The sequence below is a fragment of the Acomys russatus genome, chromosome 15, assembly GCF_903995435.1.
Source record: "Acomys russatus chromosome 15, mAcoRus1.1, whole genome shotgun sequence".
Lineage (NCBI taxonomy): Eukaryota > Metazoa > Chordata > Mammalia > Rodentia > Muridae > Acomys > Acomys russatus.
The window spans coordinates 66,675,978-66,697,577 of record NC_067151.1 but is presented as its reverse complement, the minus strand read 5'-3'; the positions used below and the strand labels follow the sequence as shown (position 1 = coordinate 66,697,577).

The following is a 21,600-nucleotide window of genomic DNA, read 5'->3' as shown; positions in this document are numbered from 1 at the left end:
GGAGCCAGAGTCATTTCGTTTTAGGGCTCTTGTCATCCCAAGTAAACTGTAGATCAAAACAATTAGTTTGATTCCTCAGTGGTAACTGATGAAGGCTTAGGACACCTGGGCAGACTTGAAGCCAGGAGGGGCTGATTGCATGTTGTCAGCAAGTGCATTGCGGATCGCTCTTAGCAAGTAACACTAGAAACTTGGCCCTTCTCCTGTAACCACAAGTTAGCTCAATCCCTGAATTATTTACAGAAAAATTGGGATACTATGACAGAATTTGCATTTCAAAGAGAAAGGGATCCAGACACCAGTGTCCTTCATTTTGGGGCATTTCAGGGTCCCCTTTGAAAGCTTGGGGACCACATCACCTGACCAGCTCTTCCCCTGTACGAGTGTGTGTGAAGTTCTGTTCATGGTGCTGGGGAGAGGAGCCCTGTGCCCGGCAGCCTTGTGCCTAACAGAAAAGCTTGGTTAACGTAAGAAGACAAAGTTGAACTTAATCAGGATTCAACCCAAGTATGTCTCCTGACTCTATTGTATGTACACACTAGAACTTCTTCAAATCTCTTAAGCTAAAGACACCTTTCCGTCATAAAACAATATGGAAGCCGGGCGTGGTGGCGCATGCCTGTAATCCCAGCACTCGATAAGCAGAGGCAGGCAGATCTCTGTGAGTTGCAGGCCAGCTTGGTCTACAAAGTGAGTCCAGGACAGCCAGGGCTACACAGAGAAACCCTGTCCCAAAAATATATTTTTTTAGTTTGGTTTGGTTTGGTTTTAGTCTTTGGAGTCAGGGTTTCTCTGTGTAGCCTTGTCTGTCCTGGACTTGCTTTATAGACCAGACTGACCTCAAACTCACAGTGATCTGCCTGCCTCTGCCTCCCGAGTGCTGGGATTAAAGGCGTGTGCCACCGTTCCCCACTTAGTTGACTTTTTTTTTTTTGAGACAGAGTCTCATGTAGCCCTAGGGGTGGCCTTGAACTGTGATCCTCCTGTCTCTCCTCCTGGGTGCTCAGATCACATGTGTACACTACCATATCTGCTGTGTGTGGTGCTGGGGCTTGAACCCAGGGCTGACTCGGCACATCCTCAGCCCCTGCTGACAGTCTCTGTGCATTCTCGCTCTTGGAGACAGTGCTATAAATATCTTATATGCATTCTTATGCACCATCCATCTGGGTAGCAATTGAGCACAAGTCACGTGCCGGAACGCTTTGTTCAGTGCGAATGGCATCTCATCTGACCTTCCTAGTCCAAGAAATAAGGTCATTGTGATCCCAGCATCCACAGAAAACCAAGGCTGGGAGTGATTTGCTGGATCCCGTCTGGGAAGTGCAGAGCCAGGGTTTGAGCCCACACCTTCTCGGGGCAGCAGCGGGAAGAGATGACTGTACATAAGGCATAAACATTTTTAAAGGCTAAACTGCCAGCGAGAAAGGGTTTTGTTCTTTTTAAATTTTTTTTTTCAAGACATGGTATTATGTATCCTTGTCTGGCCTTAAAATTACTTTGTAGACAAGGCTGGCCTTGAACTCCTGATTTTCCTGCTGTAGTTGTGGTTGCTCTTGGGTGTTCATGGTGGGAAAGGAGCTTAGCCTTGGGCGGCTTCCCCTTGGACCTGCGTGACTGATAGCACAAGCAGCTCTTTCTCCTGACTCAGTTTCCCTGGCAGGCGCTGAGGGCCTGCTCCCTCCCTCCTCTCCCGTCAGCCAAGCACACACGGTGCTGGATTCACATGTGCCCCCCCCCCCCCTCCAGAGGAGAAATGGCCAAGGCCCCTGTCTGCTTTCCTTCTCCTTTTTTCCTAAGTTGGGCATCAGTGGAAGACAGGAATTAGGGAGCAGCTTTGTTTCTAGCCAACAGTTGTAGCGCTCAGCAGGAGGTCCAAGGAGCCTCAGTAGGATGGTTGTCACGGCAGTTCTAGTTAGGTCAGCGTTTCTCAGTACGTTCTGTAGAGAGTGATTGAGGAGGCACTGATAGATCCATTTTTGAAAGAAGTGCACAGACAACACGGTTGAAAAGCACTGGCTGTTCTCTGGGAAAGTCACAAGGCACATTAGCATGTAAAGACACTGAGGAACCGTAGAGAAGATCCACTCGCATGGTGGGCTTACCGTGTGTCAGTGAGCATGGGAGCCGTGGGCCCGACCTGGACACACACCTCCGCCCCCTATGTCCTTAGCACACTTCAGTGAGCATGGGAGCCGTGGGCCCGACCTGGACACACACCTCCGCCCCCTATGTCCTTAGCACACTGCAGTGAGCATGGGCGCCGTGGGCCCGACCTGGACACACACCTCCGCCCCCTATGTCCTTAGCACACTTCAGTGAGCATGGGAGCCGTGGGCCCGACCTGGACACACACCTCCGCCCCCTATGTCCTTAGCACACTGCAGTGAGCATGGGCGCCGTGGGCCCGACCTGGACACACACCTCCGCCCCCTATGTCCTTAGCACACTTCAGTGAGCATGGGAGCCGTGGGCCCGACCTGGACACACACCTCCGCCCCCTATGTCCTTAGCACACTGCAGTGAGCATGGGCGCCGTGGGCCCAGCTCAGGCACACACCACCGCCCCGCGCCCACAGGCTTGCATCTCTGCAGTTACACCCCGAATCCTCCCTGGCTTTGCTACAAATGTGCATGTTCACCAGTGAGGCACGGGCTTCTAAATCACACGTTTACTTTGCATGGCGTTAATCACAGCAAAAGTGGCATTATGCTTTTCTCAGCAGGGATTGCCTCTAAGGTTTATCTCTGTCACTGCTCGTGACTGTTCATATTGGCGTAGATAAGGGTTTGCTACCATGGCGCACACGGGCATTAGAAGACAGCTTAGCGGCATCACTTCTCCTTTCCACTCAGGACACCAGGCTGGCATCACACACCTTCACCCACAGAGCCTCCTCACCAGCGACTTCAATGCATGTATACATCATATGATGTCAGTCTTTGCGAACCAGCCTTTCCATCCTCCCTCACACGTCCTAATGCCTGCCTGAGGACTACAGTGAAAAGGACGCAGATGCTGGTTCAGATGTGCACACACTTACGCAGTACTGCTGTGTTGTGTGCCAACAGCTAGTCCGAGGACAACAGTAACACTGCAGAGACTAGAACGTAAGATGATATGCACTTTTGGTTTGGTTTGGTTTTTGTTTTTCGAGATAGGGTCTGTGTAGCCTTGGCTGTCCTGGACTCACTTTGTAGACCAGGCTGGCCTCAAACTCACAGTGATCCACCTGCCTCTGCCTCCGCAGTGTTGGGATTAAAAGCATGTGCCACCATGCTCAGCCTGATACAAGCATTTTTAAGAGATTTCTATGTTATGTGTGTTTGCATGTGTGTGTTCATGTGCACTGTATGCATCCAGGTGCCTGCAGAGGCCAGAAGAGGGCATCTGATCCCCTGGAAATGAAGTTAAAGTGTTTGTGAGGCACTGTGTGGGTGCCAGGAACTGAACCCAGGTCTTCTAGAAATGCTTAAGCACTGAGCCAGCTCTGTGGCCCAGCACCCTGCTGACAGAGCAAGAGCTGCAGCGCTGGCAGCCAGTCTCTGTGCTGTTTATGCCACACTCCTGCCCAGATGTGGTTGTGCATCTGTCCCTGAAGGTAGGACTCATAAGCTGTGGTCCATCGTGTGTGTAAACATTTGTTAAATTCAATTTAACTGAACCACATTGGATCCTAGCTTTGCAGATTTGAAGTTTGTTTTTGGTGAGATTGATTTTTTTTTTTTAATCTAGACAAGGCATTCTTTTTGTTTCATTGTTTTTAAACATAGTCTAAATTTAGGATGCAGCTACCAATATGTTCGTTGCCCATAGTTTTTAAGCATTCTGAGCAGTGACTCATCAAAGTCCCTAAATAGATGTTTGAAAAGTCACAATAGCCCTGGGAAGCAAAATTAGGTTTGGCAAATGCTGTGTTTTCTCTTTGCAGTCAGGAATGTGTGGTCTTATTGATGCACATGGGAGGAGCGCACTGTATAATTTTAGCAAGTTCTTTTCCCCCCGCGTACTGGAATTGAAAGTGAGCAAAGATCACCTGACAAGATCCTATAGGGACAGCTTCCTTCTTACTAGAAATCACCTGCCAGAGGCCGCTGCCTCCTCTCCTGACCCCGATTCAGTGTCCTCCAGCATTTCCAGTCTGAGGCTGGAAGGGAAGTGATGGCTGTCTACTCCTTCCCTTGCTTCTTCGTCTCTAACAGAGTTTAGAATTTAAGTCCTCTGAACTGCAAAGCGGTGATGATGGGCCTTCCGTGCTTCCCTTGCCCGTGGAGCTGTGCTTACAAATGCCATCAAAATAACTCTGATGTCAGAGAGAAGCGTCACCCACCCGTGGGAGCCACTGTAACTCCTCTGTCCAGCTTGTGTGCTTTGTGTGTCTTTGCCAAGCCCTGGAGAAGCAGCTGAATAAAACTTTATTCTGGCATGAGCAGGCCCTGTGTCAGTGAGAGGCAGAACCCAGGTGACATCTGAGGCCTCTATATGCTGTGACACACATCACACACGCATTGACACCTGAGGCCTCCGCATGCACGCCGTGACACGCATCACACGTGCAAAGGCTTTTGAGAAAGAATTTAGAGAGGAAAGAACATCCCACAGGATCAAATCTGTTTTAGGAAAAAATACAGTATATAATGTAACATGGTCCTAAGGCAGAGGCTCTCCACCTGTAGGTCATGGGCACAGCAGATACCCTGTGTATCATATGTTCGCATTATGACTCCTAACAGTAGCAAAATTACAGTTATGAAGTAGTAACAAAATTTTCTGGCTGGGGGTCACCACAGCGTGGACAACTGTATTAAAGGGTCGCAGCGTCAGGAAGGGCCCTTAAAAGATCTGGGGTCCTGTAATTTCTTTTTAAAGTTTCAATGGGTAGGGACACTTGCTGCCACACTTGATGACCTGAGATGGTCCCTTCCAAGGTGTCCTCTGCCGTTCACACAAACACTGTGGCTCGTGGCATAACACAGGATGGCACCTACATTTACAAGGCCGAGAGAAAAGGCCACACAGTGAGCTCCAGGCAGCAAGAGCTGTGTCACAAAGTCATATCCTAAAAGAAAAAGAAAGAGAAATAAAGGAAAAAATTTTTAAGAAAACACAATAATGAGCATGAAGATGTTGTCCTCCTCCTGGCCTGAGTCCAGAACATGGCACACAGCACACAGAACACAGTACACAGCATCAGCACACAGCACACAGCATCAGGACTCAGCACACAGTACACAGCATTAGCACTCAGCACACAGCATCAGCACTCAGCACACAGCGTCCATCAGCAGACAGCGTCCATCAGCACACAGCACACAGCCTCCAGCTTTATCCCTGTTTCTTACTCAGGTCAGGTCAGCACCGTGAGGGCGCAGCTCTGTTTCAGTGAGACTTTTGCTTTTCTCTCCATTAACCGGGAATTTCCTTGTCAGTTTCCTCGAGGAAGTCCTGGCTTCTGGGCTGCACAAGCGCAGGGAGAGCTCACAGCCCACCTCCAGGCCAGCAAGCAGAAGGTGAGACAGCGATGGAGAGCCGCAGGAGTGGCCCGGCCTCCCTCTTCCCCTGATTCCTGAACTGCTGGTACAGACACCCCACTGCCCGTGACAAGCCCACCTGTGATTCTGTATCAAATAAACGTGTTCTTTGTGTATTCGACATCTTTGTGTATTTGGGCCTTGTTGCAATTGATCATGAGAAATGGTTGTCAGAGATAAGAGGGGTTCAGAAAGGCCCGTGTCATACATGGTGCCATCATTGGGTCCCATCTTCTCTTGATGTCTGAGCGACATGAGCCATGTTAAGGACTTGGAAGCAGACCTTTGGAGAGCTGGCAAAGCCTTTCCTCTCCACAGAAACTAGCAACTCAACTTCCTCCTCCAGGATGATTGTAGCCCAAGACTGCTCCCCTGTAGACACCACCCACTGACACCAGCCGAGACTGCTCCCCTGTAGATACCACCCACTGCCTGCAGCTAACATCTCCCCTGGACTGTACAGAAATGCACTGAGGCTCCAGGTTGCCGTGGCCGCGACTGCAGGTCCATCAGAGTGTACACAGCCCAGCTGCCCAGCTTTTCTGTACCCGTGTGTGTCTATTCTTTCCTCGTTCCCCACTGCCCCGGTCAGGGTCCCAGGACCAGCCTCAGCGGCCACCGACGGCCCCCTTGTCCACTTCACCTCGGTCCTTGGGGAGCCATTTGCTGTCACATGGAGAACCCACGTCTGGCTGCGGTAAGAGTTCATTCTGCAGAGATACGAGTGATTTTGTTTGATTTCGCTGAGGCTTGTTCATGGGAATCCGTAAGGTGAGACTTGCGATGGTGTTTATACCGAACAGCGAAGGCACAGCCTGTACCCAGGGCGTGTTTAATTAGACCAGAGCAAATGAAAGCCCTGGTCTTGGGTTTCGCCTCTCCTGAACGCAGTAAAAAGTGGCCGTGGCAACGATGGCAGGAAATTAAGGTGTCCTCCATCCCTGGGGCAAAGGCCCCACAGCACAGTTCCCCTGTTTCTCTATAGAGCGTTTTTTAATGTTTTAAGGTTGTGTGTGTGTTTGTGTGTGCACAAGCACACACATGCGTGGGTGGAGTTACAGCCTGTCCATGTGGGTGCTGGGAACTGAACCCAGGGCCTCTGTAAGAGCAGCCCACGTGCTTAACTGCTGAGCCGTCCCTCTGGCTCCTCAACCTACATATTGGTAAGTATCCTCTAGCATTATTCAAATGTATGTCATATTTATGTGATTAATATTGGAAATATTGATCTGGCTCATTTTCCTCATCCATAAAGGGAGACTAGTTAGTGCCTTCCTTGTGTGATGGTAAGGAGTAAATAAAATGAGAGAGCAAAAAGCGGAGAGAGCCTATTATTACGGGTCCTTATTAGAAATGCCCCCCTTTTTTGTTTTTGTTTTGTTTTGTTTTGTTTTTTCGAGACAGGGTTTCGCTGTGTAATCTTGACTATCCTGGACTCACTTTGTAGACAAGGCTGGCCTCGAACTCTCAGCAATCTGCCTGCCTCTCCCTCTGCCTCCCCCTCCCGAGTGCTGGGATTAAAGGCGTGCACCACCAAGCTGGCCAAAAAAAAACCCTTCTAATTAAAATGCTTTTAATAACTCTCTGCCCCATAGGTTAAAATGCCCTAGTCAAAAATGCCAATCCTGAGCCAGGCGGTGGTGGCGCACACCTTTAATCCCAGCACTCGGGAGGCAGAGGCAGGCGGCTCGCTATGAGTTCGAGGCCAGCCTGGTCTACAAAGCGAGTCTAGGATGGCCAAGGCTACACAGAGAAACCCTGTCTCGAAAAACCAAAAAAAAAAAAAAAAAAAAAAAAAAAGAGAGAGAGAGAGAGAAAAATGCCAATCCTGTTTTTAAAAATAGGATTTTGAATTCAAGGATATTTGTTTTTAAATGTCAACTCAGATATTTCTGCCCTGTAAACTTACAAGCAGCAATTCACAAGATGTTACCTCTGAGAGTTTCTGCTCCCCCCCAGTGGAGCACTTATAAAAGGCCCGGCTGTGGAGTACAGCTGTGGCAGTGCTGCCTTACACGTGGGCGCGCTAAGCCACAGGGGTCCTCCCCGGATCTTCTCTCCCCAGAGAAACTGGCTCAAGTTATATTTGTGCATGCATGTGTGTGTGGTGTGCGTGCGCGCATATGTGGTGTGTGTGTGTGCATGTGTGTGGTGTGTGTGGTGTGTGTGTGCATTTATGTGTGTGGTGTGTGGTATGTGCGTGCGTTTGTGTGCTGTGTGTGTGTGTGTGTGTGTGTGTGTGTGTGTCTTTACAGCATGTAAAGAAAACCAGAAGTGCTTTTTCCACTTTCTCACGTAAGCTCTGATCTCTAGAAACAATCCCGCTTAGATCCAGATTCAGGTGCCATGAGGGTCACCCGGGGAGAGAAGCCGGCGTTAGAGCAAACGGCTGGCATACAGGAAGGTCCAATGAAGCCAAGGCAGAGAGAAAGCCAGGACAGCAGTTCCTCATAGTCGCGGCTGCTGGGAAGGCGGGAGCCGGGAGGGATGGGGACCAGCCAGAGATTTATGTAATGTCTTAAGACGCAGACAGGCAGAGAAGGTCCTGCAGCCCACATGCATCTGCTCTGGAGTCTGAAAATGACTTTGGTTATTTTTTTACGAGTCCACCCCGCCCACCCCCATCCCCCCAAGCCTGATGTTTTGCAAAGCACCAGCTCGGGTCTGATGCTATGCACAAAGCCCTGTCTTGCACACCGGAGAGACTCTAGTATCTGTTGACTAAATGAAAGCTCCTGAGAGGAGAGAGACAGGCGAAGTCATGAATTCCTTCTACCCCCTGAGCCAGAATCTATCCTTCTGTTTCCTCCTTGGAGCGCTGGTGATACACGGAGGCAAACGGCTGAGCCACACACACCCCCAGCCCCTATTTAAACTAGGTAAGTCAGGTGGAGACAGGAAGATTGGCAGGTTAAGACCAGCCCAGGCTATGTAGTGAGTCTGAAAGCAGCCTCGGCTATGTAAGACCTTGTCTTAAGAAAGAGGCAGGCGGATCGCTGTGAGTTCGAGGCCAGCCTGGTCTACAAAGTGAGTCTAGGACAGCCAAAGCTACACAGAGAAACCCTGTCTCGAAAAAAAACAAAAATTAAAAAAACCTCAACCTAAACCATTCTTACCTGCCCGGACAACAAGTTCCCAAAAGCTCTTGGGGGCCGATTTCCTCAGCTGGATCCCCAGGCTGGTACATTTGCTTCCCCACATAGCTTGAGTTTTCTCACTCTTTTCATCGCCTTTTAAACAGGACAGTACCAAACTGCGATGGTGAGACGGCGTGGGGACAGTCTGGGAAGTGTGTCGTTTGTGACGGGGGTCAGAAAACCTACATTCTAACTCCTGTAACGGCAGCGCGTCACTCGGTTCGCCGTGCCCGACAGATCATTTCCCGAGGGATAATATTCTCTTATGTGCCTTACAAAATGGCACTGGACAGTTTTAAGTACCAAAATAAGTGTGTTTTTAAAGGATAAGGCACTGTATCCACCTGGAAAAGAAATCAATGAGCGTGGCCAATGAGATTACAGAATTGGAAAGTGGGTCTGAGAAGGGGGCGTCTTTCTTAACAGATCCCCCCCCCCAAAAAAAAAAACAAAAAACAAAAAAAATCCTCCACGCCTCAAACCACAAACTTACCAACACTTCATCTTGGACGGCTCTGGGAAAAGATTCTCCTGCTCTGTGCCAGGGATGTTAACTCATTTCGTGGTGGGTGTGTCCACCCTACACCAGGGAGTGGGTTTATTTGACTTATCGTGTGGTGGTAACTGGACCAGAAGACAAAACTTGGTCCTCACAGGGCTCTCACCTCCCTCCTTTCACCAGGTGGGAGAGCGGAGACCTCGGAGCGGCGGTGAGCAAAGCTCTGCTCAAACTTGAGCTCCGCCCCCCCCCAGCCTCATCAGAAACTCGGGGCTCCCGGTCGGGGCATCCTCCCGGGGCCGGGCCTGCCCGCCGCCGCACGCGTGTTTCCCGCAGGCCTCGCGGGGCGCCCCGGCGTGGGTCGAGACCGGAGACTCCCCGGAGCTCAGCTAGCGGGAGACTGCGGGGGCCAAGCCGGCCGCTCTCCCACAGCGCCTCCGCTCCGCTCGCCACGCCTCGGGCCCCCCCCCCCCGCCCCGCCGCCGCCGCCGCCGCCGCGCCTCCCGGTTATCCGCTCGCGCCTCCGCCGGGCGCCGGGTCGGAAACAAAGGCGGGGGGCGGGGAGCGCACGGCGGCGGCGCGGTCCGCCCTTCATTCGGAGCCCGCGACGTCAGCGGCGGCGGCGGCGGCCGGGGGCCCGAGCGGCGGGGGCGGGCATGGGCAGCGGGGGCAGCGGGGGCCCGGCCTGCGGGTAGCGCGAGCCGCCGAGCGAGCAGCGGGCGCGGCCGCCCGATCCGGCCATGAAGAAGAGCGGCTCCCGCAAGCGGGTGAGTGCGCCGCCGCGCGCGGACAATGAGGCCGGGGCCGGGCTTTGGGGGGTGGGGAGGGCGCGGAGACCCGCCTGAACCGCCGCCCCTTGCCCTGTCTCGGCCCGGACAGGGACCTCCGGATGGAAACCATCATTCTGCGGCGCCCGAGAAGGTCGGCTGGGTCCGGAAATTCTGCGGGAAAGGGATTTTCAGGGAGATTTGGAAAAACCGCTATGTGGTGCTGAAAGGCGACCAGCTCTACGTCTCCGAGAAGGAGGTAGGCGCCCTTGCCCGAGCCGTCCCGACCCCCGAGTCCCCACGGCGGCTTGTTCTCCGGCTTGCCCCGCCCTCCCTCCCTGCAAGTTCAGGGGTCGCAAAAGTCTTGTGTCTGCGGAGAAAAGTCACCCCCGAGTGAGAGAACCGAGTGGGAATTAGGAGTTTACTTATTTAATGTGCCTTTGCGGACACCTTTCTCAGAAGTTCTGAATGTCCGCCGCCTTTTACCCTATCCTGGCCCCCTGAAATACGAGATTTTTTTATTTTTATTTTTTAATTTGCTGTTGAGACACACTGGTCATCTTGTCTCTCGCCCTTCCTGCCTTTCCCCACACCAGCCCACCACCCTTTCTGTCCCTGTCTGTAGCAGGGGCATTTGTAGGTCCCCTAGGTAGCACAGTAACCCACATCATAGAAAACACACCCTGGAGTGAGTCTCTGGGGCCTGAGGTAGAGTAGCTGTGATGCTAGGTTTTTGTAGGAGCCAGCGTCCTGAGCCAGGCAGGTTCCTCACCTTCTACTCCACTTAAAGAGAAAAAAAAAGAGAGAAGGAAAAAAAAAAAAAAAGAAAGAAACTCATATCCTCACCTTTATTTGTGGAGTGGGGGGATTGAGTTAGGACTGTGAGCATCTGTGAGTGTCTGCGTGGCTTTGGCTCTGTAGTTGACCACGTTGGGTCAGAATCTAGAGCCGGGTCATGGAATCGCAGGCACCACCACCACCACCCCCGCCCCTTTCCCCTTTTGTAAAGCCCTAAATCTTGAATCATTAGAGAGAACGCTGAAAAAAAGAAAAAACAAAAACGGGGCTTGCTTCCCTGTGGCTGTCCCCAGAGCATGCTGGACAGCTTGTGTCCCTTTTAGACTGGTCCTTCCTCCCTGGCCCGTGTGCCCTTGCCCAGAACCAACCAACCAGGAACCCCTCCCTGAGCTCTAACCCTGTTCTGCTTTCGGCACGAGACACTTGCACTCTGCCGTTGTACTTGGGTGAATAAGTCCTTTTATGGTGTTGAAGCAGACAACACTTGCACTCGTCCGAAAACTGTCTACTGAGGCAGCGGAGAGTGCTAACTAGCCGTGAGCCCCAGAGGGCCTAGACAGGGGTTTGGAGAGGCTTGAGAGCCAGCTGAGGGAAGACGTGGCCCAGAGTTTCCTTTTCAGGGTCACCGCTATCTATCTAGCCCTACAGAGAGAGCTCTTCCCGCGATTTTCTTGCTTGCTTCTTTTGTTTTGTTTATTCTAAAAAAGCCAGCAGCAAGTGTCACTGTGTTGTATCTCCTGTCTTCCCTGAACTTCATAATGGCAGGAAATGCAGTGAGCATCAAGTCAGGCCTTCCCACAAGCCAGACGAGAAACCAGAGGACAGTGAAAGGCTAAAGGAAACAGAACGTGGCCTTTTTTTTTTTTTTCCCCCTTTTCTTTGTCCAAAAGACAAAACTTGGGGCCAAAAACAAAAAACAAAGCATGGTTAGTTTGTTAATAACCGTGTGTGTGAAGGGAGGGCTGCAGAGCAGAGCCAGGACAGAATGACCTCAGCCTACAGTGTCTGCTGCCCTCTGAGTCAGGAGCATCTGACTAGACCTGGGGCCAGATGCCCCCTACTGGGAAGGGCATTGGAAAACAGGGAACCACACCGGACTCTGACCCTTGTTCAGAGTCAATTCCATGGTCCAGCGGGCCTGGGCTAAAAGGGAAGCTGCCACAGGACACCATTTATTCTGCCTGTAAACAAAAGTAGCAGAAAACCAGTAGATTGAAGATACAAAAAAAGAAAGAAAGCGTTCCTGATCCTCCCACCTCAGTCTTCCTTCCTTGGGAGAACAAGGCCTCCACAGCTTCCTCCACCCAGAGAAGCCTTTCTGTGCAGCGCCCTGTGAGGCCCTGTTGTGGGTCATTCCTTAACCCCCAAGGGCACTCTTTCAATTAAAGAGGGCCGGGGGTGTCTTAGGTCCGAGGCCCAGATGGAGGAACAGACCCACACATTAGGGTGCCTCCATCGTAGAGGAAGTCAGCGTGAAAGCAGTGCCAACTGTGCTTGTGGACCATGAGAAGGAAGGGTTAATTTGGAAGATGTAGTCAAAAATAAGACTTCGGGACTTGAGTGTGACAGAAAAGACGGACTACAACAGAGAACAAGATGCCAGAGTATCTGTCTTTTCTGGGCACCGGCATCTACATATTCTGCTGCCTGCCTCACCCGGTGCCACTCCTAACCTCTGTCAACACCTCCTGCTCCCAGAATGCCTTATCAGCCATGTCCCAGCCAGGAGAGCTTCCTCCCCTCCCCTCCCCTCCTCTCCCCTCCCCTCCCCTTCCCTGCCCTTCCCCTGGGAAAGCAGAACAAGTAAGCCCTTCCCCTGACTGCACACACCAGCTCTTTCCTCTCCAAGCTTTCTGGCCTCTGCTGATAGCCTCTCTGGAGAGGAGGTTGACGTATCATCCCACATCCCACAGTTCCTGTGAACTGTTCTGGAATGTTCCCTGTGGCACCTTGTCCCATGTCCGCCTTGATGTTTAAGGCCTCTTAAGGTCACTTTCCAGCCAAAAAAAGTCAGGGAGCCCTAGAAAGAGGAGAAACAAACCTTGCCAGACAAATGGAGATTGGTAAATGTGCCTCCCCCACACCCCCTCCAACCCCCACCCCACCCCAGCACGTGTGATGAGCAAACCAAAGGGAATAGATCAACTACAAGCTTGTAGGCAGCTGCCAAGGGAAACATGGGGCTACCAATCCACATTTGCTTAGTTTCAACCTTTTCCCGGGACACATGACCCACTCATTCCTGGCCTATTTCCAACCAAGTAGAAGAGAGGGGCACAGCCTGCCGATCAGGGAAAATTTATAAGGCCCTGTCTTAGAAGAGAGACCAGGTGGGAAGGAACGCTCTGGTGATGCACAGTATTGCCTGAGGCCTGAGGCAAGTCCCTTTTCCAGATGATGGCTGCCTTCCTCACCTTGCCATGGCTGTTAATAGTCTTCCTTACTTGGAATGACCAGAGCAGCCCGTTCACCATGTCCCTTTAAGGACTTGCACGCTATGTCCTTCAGAGACACCATGAGGGTCATGGGATGGTAGCTTGTGGGGAGGGGGCTGAACATCCCCACACAGGAACTGGGTCTCAGTCCCACTCCCAGTTACACCCTGTGGGTGGGAGGGCTCCCTGCTCGGCCACACTGCCCTTTCCTCAGGAGGAGAAGCGGAATAATTTTACCCTTCTCACACCCCAAACCTCCCCTAGGTAAAAGATGAGAAAACCAGTCAGGAGGTGTTTGATCTCAGTGACTATGAGAAGTGTGAAGAGCTCCGGAAATCCAAGAGCAGGAGCAAAAAAAACCACAGCAAGTTCACCCTGGCCCGATGCAAGCAGCCGGGCTCCACGGTAGGTGCGCTGCCCTGGCCACCGAAGGGCTAGGCAGTCTTGGCTGTAGGACTCAGATTTATCCTCCCTTTGGCACTCATTAGTTAACTGGAGAATATTCCGACCACTTCCTTTCCTCAGGGCAGGCCAGCCTGAATCCTGTTCAGCCATAAAGATATCTTTTTCTACCCCCCCCCACCCCCTTTACACACTTACACACGCGCGCGCATGCGCACACGCACACATGCAAACACACCCCTACCGTGTGTACACATATTTTCTCTTAGAAGAAGTTATTGATCCTTGTGCCCTGATGCAGGGTTGAAGTTCCCAGGGAAGCCACGCTTGTCACATTCTGTGTCTTCAGACACAGAAGCCTTGTCACACCTCCCCTAATTGCCCCCAGTATCATCTCCAAATCCAGTGTCTCTCAGCTTTTCCTCCACCTCTTCTAACACAATGGGGCACGTTCTGCAGGAGCGGATCGATCAGGGATTTCTTTGAACCGTTGATGAGCCCCAAAGAGTCTCTCCTTGCAGAGCTAGTTGTAAGGGAAAGAGACTCCCAGTCCTTTTTCTTTCTCTTTTTTTTGGGGGGAGAGAGTGGAGGGTGGGGGGCAGGTCTAATTTATTTGTAAAACTTTAGCTAAAACAAGAGTGCCTCCCCCCACAGGCACCCAACCTGATCTTCCTGGCTGTGAGCCCTGAAGAAAAGGAGTCGTGGATCAACGCCCTGAGCTCCGCCATCACCAGAGCTAAGAACCGGATCTTGGATGAGGTCAGGGACCTGTTCCGGGAAGGGGGTGCTGGGGTGGAAGGCAAGCTGTGACTCACTAGAGGAGGGGCCCCTTTAGTTCCCCCCAGCTCTACTTTCTCGGCTTCTTTAAAGGCCCTGTTGTCCATTTCCACACACACACACCCTCTTTTAACTCTTTTCTCTGCTGACTTGTCCCCCCAACTTCATGATGTTTGAGGCAGCCTTGGTTCAACTGGGTCCGTAAATCCATGTGTCTGGGGCCCTGCTCAGGAGGGGTTGGTGGGATGGGCCTGTTGCCCAGTCACGTTAGGAGTCACCCGGCTGGGATAGAGCCCTAAAGCACATCTCTTCAGGTCACTGTTGAGGAGGACAGCTATCTTGCCCACCCTACTCGAGACAGAGCGAAAATCCAACACTCCCGCCGCCCCCCAACTCGGGGACACCTCATGGCTGTGGTATGTTAAAACTGCAAGAAGGCAAACATTGCCTGGGGGCCAGTTCTGTGCAGGTCGGTCCATCTGAACCACGTACAAGCAGGAGCACCAGTGGGAGTCCTGATAGCTACGGCCAAAGGCTCAGGAGGCCGCTCCACCCCACGCCCCTGCCTAGTTCCTCCAAATTAAAATGGCTTACTTAGCACCCTGCCACCAGACATCTCTGTTCTCAGTAACTTCTGAGGAAATGAGAAATAGCCCTAGGAAGGTGAAGGATAGAAGTGTTGGGAGCAGTTGGTGGCCAGCCACCCTGGTGGGTGATGGTAGGTGCTACATACTCCCACAGCAAACCCTCTACTGAGTGAAGGCAAGGTTTCTCCCCTTCATCCTTGCTCCAAGTCTAGGGGGAGAGGCTGCCCACACAGGAGGAGCAGCACAGGCCCTGAAGTCAGCAGAGCAGACCCTAAAGTGGGTCTGTAGCCTGGAAAGCCAGGCACTGAGGGCTCCTGCGGGAAAGGGTTTCTGTGAGAAATGGTCAGCACAGCACACGTGCAGCATAGAAAGTACCCAATTCCCTTTACCACTTCTGCTAAATTATAGCACTTAAGAAATAAGCCACCAGGCGTGGTGGCACGCGTCTTTAATCCCAGTACTCGGGAGGCAGAGGCAGGTGGATCACTGTGAGTTCGAGGCCAACCTGGTCTACAGAGTGAGTCCAGGACAGCCAAGGCTACACAAAGAAACCCTGTCTTGAAAAATCAAAAGAAAGAAGACAAGTTTTATTACAAGGCATAAATTCAGAGGTCAAATATCAGAGCAGGCTAGGCTGTGGCTGAGAGGACAGGGTAGAGCACCCTCCTCTGTCTGTATCTCCCATGTGATGCTTAAAGGGTCCACAACACAGACGTAGACTCTCCTGGGGAAGCTGGTAGCAGGGCACAGAGCACAGAGCACAGAGCACAAACAACACTCAAATCCTCATCCGAGGGGCCGGAAACTGCAAAGGGGAGGGGTTGGGCTGGAAGGGTCTCCTCCAGGGAAGGCAAGCTGAGAAAGGCTTGCACTCCGCATTCACTGCGCCTTTCACATTTTTTTCCCGACCAGGCTTCGACCTCTACCTCAGACGGGATGCTAACATTAGACCTGATAGAAGACCCTTCCCCGGAGGAGCCAGCCTCCTGTGCCGAGAGCTTTCGGGTCGATCTGGACAAGTCCGTGGCGCAGCTGGCCGGCAGTCGTCGGAGAGCAGACTCAGACCGCGTCCAGCCCTCGGCACATCGAGCGAGCAGCCTTTCTCGGCCTTGGGGAAAACCAGAGAAGGGAGCCACCTACACCCCCCAAGCACCGAAGAAGCTGCCCGCTCCAGAGAAGAGCCGCTGTGCCTCCCTGGAGGAGATCCTATCCCAGAGGGACACTGCCCCAGCCCGCCCGCTCCACCTCCGAGCCGAGGAAGCCCCCGCCCCCGCCCCGCCGGGGCAGCTGTCCCGGATCCAGGAGCTGGTAGCAAGGAAACTTGAGAAGACTCAGGAGCTGCTGGCGGAGGCTCAGGGACTGGGGGACGGCAAGCGGAAGGCCAAGGACCCCCCACAGTCTCCGCCCGACTCCGAGTCGGAGCAGCTACTGCTGGAGACCGAGAGGCTGCTGGGAGAGGCTTCGTCCAACTGGAGCCAGGCGAAGAGGGTGCTGCAGGAAGTCAGGGAGCTGAGAGACCTGTACAGACAGATGGACCTGCACACCCCTGACTCCCACCTCAGACAGACCTCCCAGCACAGTCAATACCGGAAGAGCCTCATGTGAAGGACGGGGGGGCGGTGAATCTGGAATTTTGGGGGCCACAGACTCTTTAAATGTTGCAGGATAAAGCGTTTTTTTAATTTACCTCAATCCAAAAAAAGAAAAAAGAAAAAAAATCCGTTGCTTTTGCTGATGCCTGACCCACTATCGCCTTTTCCTACCTACTCCGGGTCAACTCCCTAGTCAGAAGGAGGAGGTGAGCCTTAAGGCCCCAGTAAGGAGCTCTTACGTGTAGGCAGCCTGCGCCCTATGCTCAGGCCGCCTGCTCCCAGGCCCAGCAGGGAGTGGACACGGATGCACACGTGTGTCTGGGTTAGAACGGGCTGGGGACGAGGTTTCCTCGGACGTCCATTTTCTCATTCTGAGGGTGAAATTTCAGCTGTGCAACTTGAGTTCCAGGGACACAGGGGCCAATGCCACCTGTCCATGCCACAAGAGAAGTGAAATTTACCCCAGCCCTGAGGAGGGTGTGTGGGACTAAGGTCGCCCAACCGATCACTGGCTTCTCACTATGGTGTGTATGGGGGGGGGGGTCTGAGTTCATACTACCTAAGGCTGCGGCTGCCCCTCAGCGGCAAAGCGGTTGCCCAGCATAGGTGAGGCCCTTGTATCTTCTCCAACAAGGCTGAGCTGCCCTGGTTATCTTATTCCGGGCTCCCTTTACCTCCCACCAAGATCTGAAGATACAAGCTTGGGCCTAGCTTGGTCCTCTGACTTGGGTGGAGGAATACAGGAGCTGGGAAGCAGCTGACCCAGTGCAAGAACTGAACTAAGAATGAAACTGCCTTGCGATGGAGCCTGTGTGGGAAGGAGGGGAAACCAGACCTACACCCAGTTTCCTCTTTCTGCCAAGCCAAGGCTTCTTCTGCCCTGCCCACCTCCTTTCCTTGGAGCAGCTCTCCCCACACTGCCACCTGCCTGGCTTCCTCGGAGGCCCGGCTGTGGCAGTCGGGCTTTTTTTATTTAATTAATTTATTTATTTTTGGTTTTGTTTTGTTTTTTGTTTTTTTCGAGATAGGGTCTCTCTCTGTGTAGCCTTGGCTGTCCTGGACTCGCTCTGTAGACCAGGCTAGCCCCCAACTCACAGCGATCCACCTGCCTCTGCCTCCTGGAGTGCTAGGATTAAAAGCGTGCACCACTATGCCCGGCTGATGAGCTTATTTTCTAAGATGAAGTTTATTAGTGGTTAAGGAGGGCAAGATCTGAATAATTCCAGAAATAAGGGGTCCTAGAGCCACGTGAATCAGGCAAATACGGGGTTACAAGTGCCCCTTGTCCTTGGAGTCCTCTGTCCTGGATCCTCCTGAAGTCTCACCCTTGCAGCCATTTCCTAGAGAAATAAGAGGGAGGACAGGCAACAGGGGCCCTGGCTGCTCTGTTAACAGATTTTTAGGGGGAGGACCCCCTTTGATCTGGCCCCTTTGATCTGCCTCAGCCTCTGGAGTGCTGGGTTCTAGGCGTGAGCAACAGCATCGGGTTACCATCGCTATTGGGACATGTCGCCTTGTAAAAGTGTTGGGGTAGTCCCTCAGACTAAGCCATCCTGAGGAAAGAGATTCTGGGTTTTCAGGCACACAGGAGGGCTGGGGATTTGAACTCACAAGTGCTCTTACCACAGAGCCATCTCCCCAGCCTGCCGGGAGAGGGACTCTTGTTCTCACTGTCCTCATCAACATTCTCCGAGACCTAGCCTGGAGCAATCTACACTTGAGCCAAGGAAAGTACACAAAGTGCCACCTTTCCTGTGCCCCAGGGCTCTCCTAGGGGGCCAAAGTAAGGGACCCAGGCTTCCTGCCCCCACCCCCAAGAGGCTTCACTCCCCACAACTCTGACCCCAGAGTCTGCAGAGCCACATATTGGCAGGGCTACACTTTTTTTTGGTTTGGTTTGGTTTGGTTTTTGGTTTTTCGAGACAGGGTGGCCTTGGCTGTCCTGAACTCACTTTGTAGACCAGGCTGGCCTCGAACTCACAGCGATCCGCCTGCCTCTGCCTCCCGAGTGCTGGGATTAAAGGCGTGCGCGACCACGCCCAGCTGCCAAGGATACACTTTATGCCTTCCTGTCTTTTCATTTTATCAGCATTTTTTTCATTTTCCTTGTCGTTGCACCCACATAATAAAGAAAAAGGCAAACAAGAATGGCATATGTGTCCCAACATGCCAGTCATCTGTGGAACCCAGGGGAGGGACACACACACATGCGCACACCATAGCGGACACTGGAGGAACATGCCAGGTGAGCAGCGGGAAAGCTCTAGGCTCTGGGAGCCAAAGCCAGCGGCTCCCAGCAGGTGTTCCAGTACCCAGTCTCTACCAGTGATAAAAAGAGCCTCGGTTTTTGAAACCACAGGGGTCTGGATTTAAGTTCCCAACTGTCACTTTTTGGTTAAGAGGCCCTGGGTGAAGAGTTTGTTTTCTCCTCTGCAAACTACGGTTGTTGCGTGGTAAAGAACAGCCAGTGGTCTGTCTGTCTGTCCATCAGTGGCTTCCAAGGCTGCTGTGACTAGTTTAGCTCAGTAAGTCATGAACAGCAAGCTCAGGTGGCCGGGCCATAGCTTGACTGAGGCACAGGCCACAGGGCCAATCTCTGCCACGCCACCCCACATCCTCGAAGGAGCCACAGGCCTTGCCTATCGCTCTCCTGAGAGGAGGGCACGCGAGGTAAGAGGAAAAAGCGAGATTCCTGCTCTGCAACTATTGCAGGGCTTAACACAAACCATGTTTCACGCTAGAAAAGCAACCTAAATTCCACGCTTGCGGCTGGGGGCGGCTGCCAGCAAGATTTCTGATCATGTAAAAATGTTTAGACCGTCGCCAGTGTGACAGGATCACGGCAAGCTAGTTTCCTCCTGGCTGTCCTCCTCTGCCGTTCTCTCTCTTCACCTCTCCACCTCCACATGGGGAGGAGAGAGGAGGAGCCTGTGGCTGCTGACAAACATTTTCAGGATGTTTATACTCACCCTCCCTCCCAACAGCCTGGCTCTATCCTCTTACCCAAGTGATCTGAGGAGGGGAAACTCCCCTGGGAGGCCCCAGGACTGGGAGGGGGGAACCCAGGACAGAGCTGAACCAGGGTGACTCAAGAGTAGAGACAGGTAAGTCTAAGCACCAGATGCTTAACTCATTTTTTCAGTGGCATTCCCCTCCGCTCTGCCTGTTTCTCTCCGTAAGCTGTTGAAGAGGGCTGGAGGGGGCTGATGAAAGTACAGTCTCCAGCTTCCTCCATTAGGAAGAGGTCTGAGGTGTTGGCCTGGAAAGCTAATGAGCTAATTTGCATATGATTTCCACAGCATTGCTGTAAGTTGTCTAGGGTGAAAAGAAAGGGGAGGGGCTGAACACAAGTTTCTCTGACCTCTCCCTCTCCATTAGGGCCCCCTCACAAACTGGTTCTAAGCCTAAGGCTGTGACCCTAGGGCCAGCAACAGCCATCCTCGTCCCATCCCCACCCACTCCCCTAGGCCCCTAGCAGCAGGAACCGTGTCCCCATTCTCCCTAGAAACCCATCCCAAAGTCTCTATCTACACCTCACAGGCCGCTGCCCCTTCTGTAACCCTTGAAGCCAGCCTAGCACGCTCTCCCCTCCCTCCCTACGCTGGGTTTCTTTTTCTGCTTTTCTCTCCTGCCTCCCGGTCTCCCAACAACAGCAGCCAATCCCCAGCCTGCTCTAGAGCCATACCATATAAGGAGAGGCTGGAGGAAACCCGAGTAAAAGCGGGAGCGAACACACACACACACACACACACACACACACACAGAGAGAGAGAGAGGAGCTTTTCTGCACGTGGTGACCCTCGTCTGAGCCCCACTGTCCCCTGTCCCTGGTTCACTCCACCCTCAAAAAAACAAGGGATGTGTTTTCTCTCTCCCCACCTTTATCCGTGCCCCAGGAGAGCATCACTCCAACTGGTTGCCTCTGACCTAGATTCCCTGCACTAATTACAAGCCTAACGAGCTCTAACAAGCACCCAACTTAGCACAGCTGAGACCCTCGAGGTCAATTAGTGCAGTCCACTTCCACTTGGAAAACAGGGTGGGGTGAGGAAGTCGTGAATGTGCCCCCAGTCCAACCGCACCGTGGTTCTCTGGTTGAAGCAAGGATGGGGTTAGTGCGAAAATTTGCAGGAATCGTGGAGATTTAACCAACAGGAGAACATTTAGGGTGGGGAAGAGTTAGGAGTCTGCTCCAGTCTGCCTACTGTCTACCTGTGACACCATTGCCTACCTGCCATGGGGGCGTGGCCTTGCCTCCTTTCCCTCTCTCTCATACCCCTCCCCCCTTTCCTTCTCCCCGCCCCCCCCACCGTGCTCATTTAATAAACTCCTCACCTAATATCATACCCGTCTCCTGGCATCTTATCTTCTTATTTTTAAATATAAAAGGGAGCAGTTGGAAAGTTTAGATTCCCAGCCAGGCATGGTGGCGCCTTAGAAGGCTGAGGCAGGAGGATGGCAAGCCGTGCCTGAGCCAGAGGAACTACAGACTCCTAACTTCCCCTAGCCACCAGCACAGAGGCTGGTGGAACTTTATGAAGAAGAGTGACTCGGAGAAGGCCCCCCTCCTCCCACCCCAGGACCTGGGTCTGCAGCGAGGCCCCCACACCCACCCCCCCACCCGGGACCTGGGTCTGCAGCGCGGCCCCCACCCCCAACCCCCTCCCCGGACCTGGGTCTGCAGCGAGGCACCCCTCCCCCCCGGACCTGGGTCTGCAGCGAGGCACCCCTCCCCCCCGGACCTGGGTCTGCAGCGAGGCACCCCTCCTCCCCGGACCTGGGTCTGCAGCGTGCCCCCCCACCAACCCCCACCCCCACCCGGGACCTGGGTCTGCAGCGAGGCCTCCCCCCCGACCTGGGTCTGCAGCGAGGCCCCCCCCCCGACCTGGGTCTGCAGCTAGCCCCACCACCACCAACCCCCACCCCGGACCTGGGTCTGCAGCGGCCTCAGCGCTAACTCCTGGCCGCTCCTCCTCACCCCCCATTCCTGCTGGCTCGGGAGAACTCAGAAACCACTCTGTTCTTTTTCAGTTACTATTCTCAATCTCATTCTTGCTTTTCATTCTTCAAAATA

The 21,600-nt window shown here is 53.0% G+C and overlaps 2 protein-coding genes across 3 annotated transcripts in view; both read left to right on the top strand.

The window, feature by feature from the left end:
• The window catches only part of Vps45 (vacuolar protein sorting 45 homolog), a 61,344-nt gene extending 55,791 nt beyond the window's left edge, over positions 1 to 5,553 (top strand). The window contains exon 15 of the mRNA XM_051157723.1: positions 5,431 to 5,553. Within this exon, the coding sequence (XP_051013680.1) occupies positions 5,431 to 5,515 (85 nt within the window). The 3' untranslated portion in view covers positions 5,516 to 5,553. The remainder of the gene's footprint in view (positions 1 to 5,430) is intronic.
• Positions 5,554 to 9,838: 4,285 nt separating this feature from the next.
• Plekho1 (pleckstrin homology domain containing O1) lies at positions 9,839 to 16,595 on the top strand. Of its 2 annotated transcripts, XM_051157721.1 has the most exons (6): positions 9,839 to 9,935; positions 10,048 to 10,194; positions 13,433 to 13,573; positions 14,225 to 14,329; positions 14,662 to 14,763; positions 15,847 to 16,595. In XM_051157721.1, the coding sequence occupies exons 1-6, from the start codon at positions 9,909 to 9,911 to the stop codon at positions 16,537 to 16,539; spliced, it is 1,215 nt and encodes a 404-aa protein (XP_051013678.1). In that variant the 5' UTR covers positions 9,839 to 9,908; the 3' UTR covers positions 16,540 to 16,595. The 2 variants fall into 2 exon arrangements, with proteins under 2 accessions (XP_051013678.1, XP_051013679.1); XM_051157722.1 differs by lacking the exon at positions 14,662 to 14,763.
• Positions 16,596 to 21,600: the final 5,005 nt, after the last annotated feature.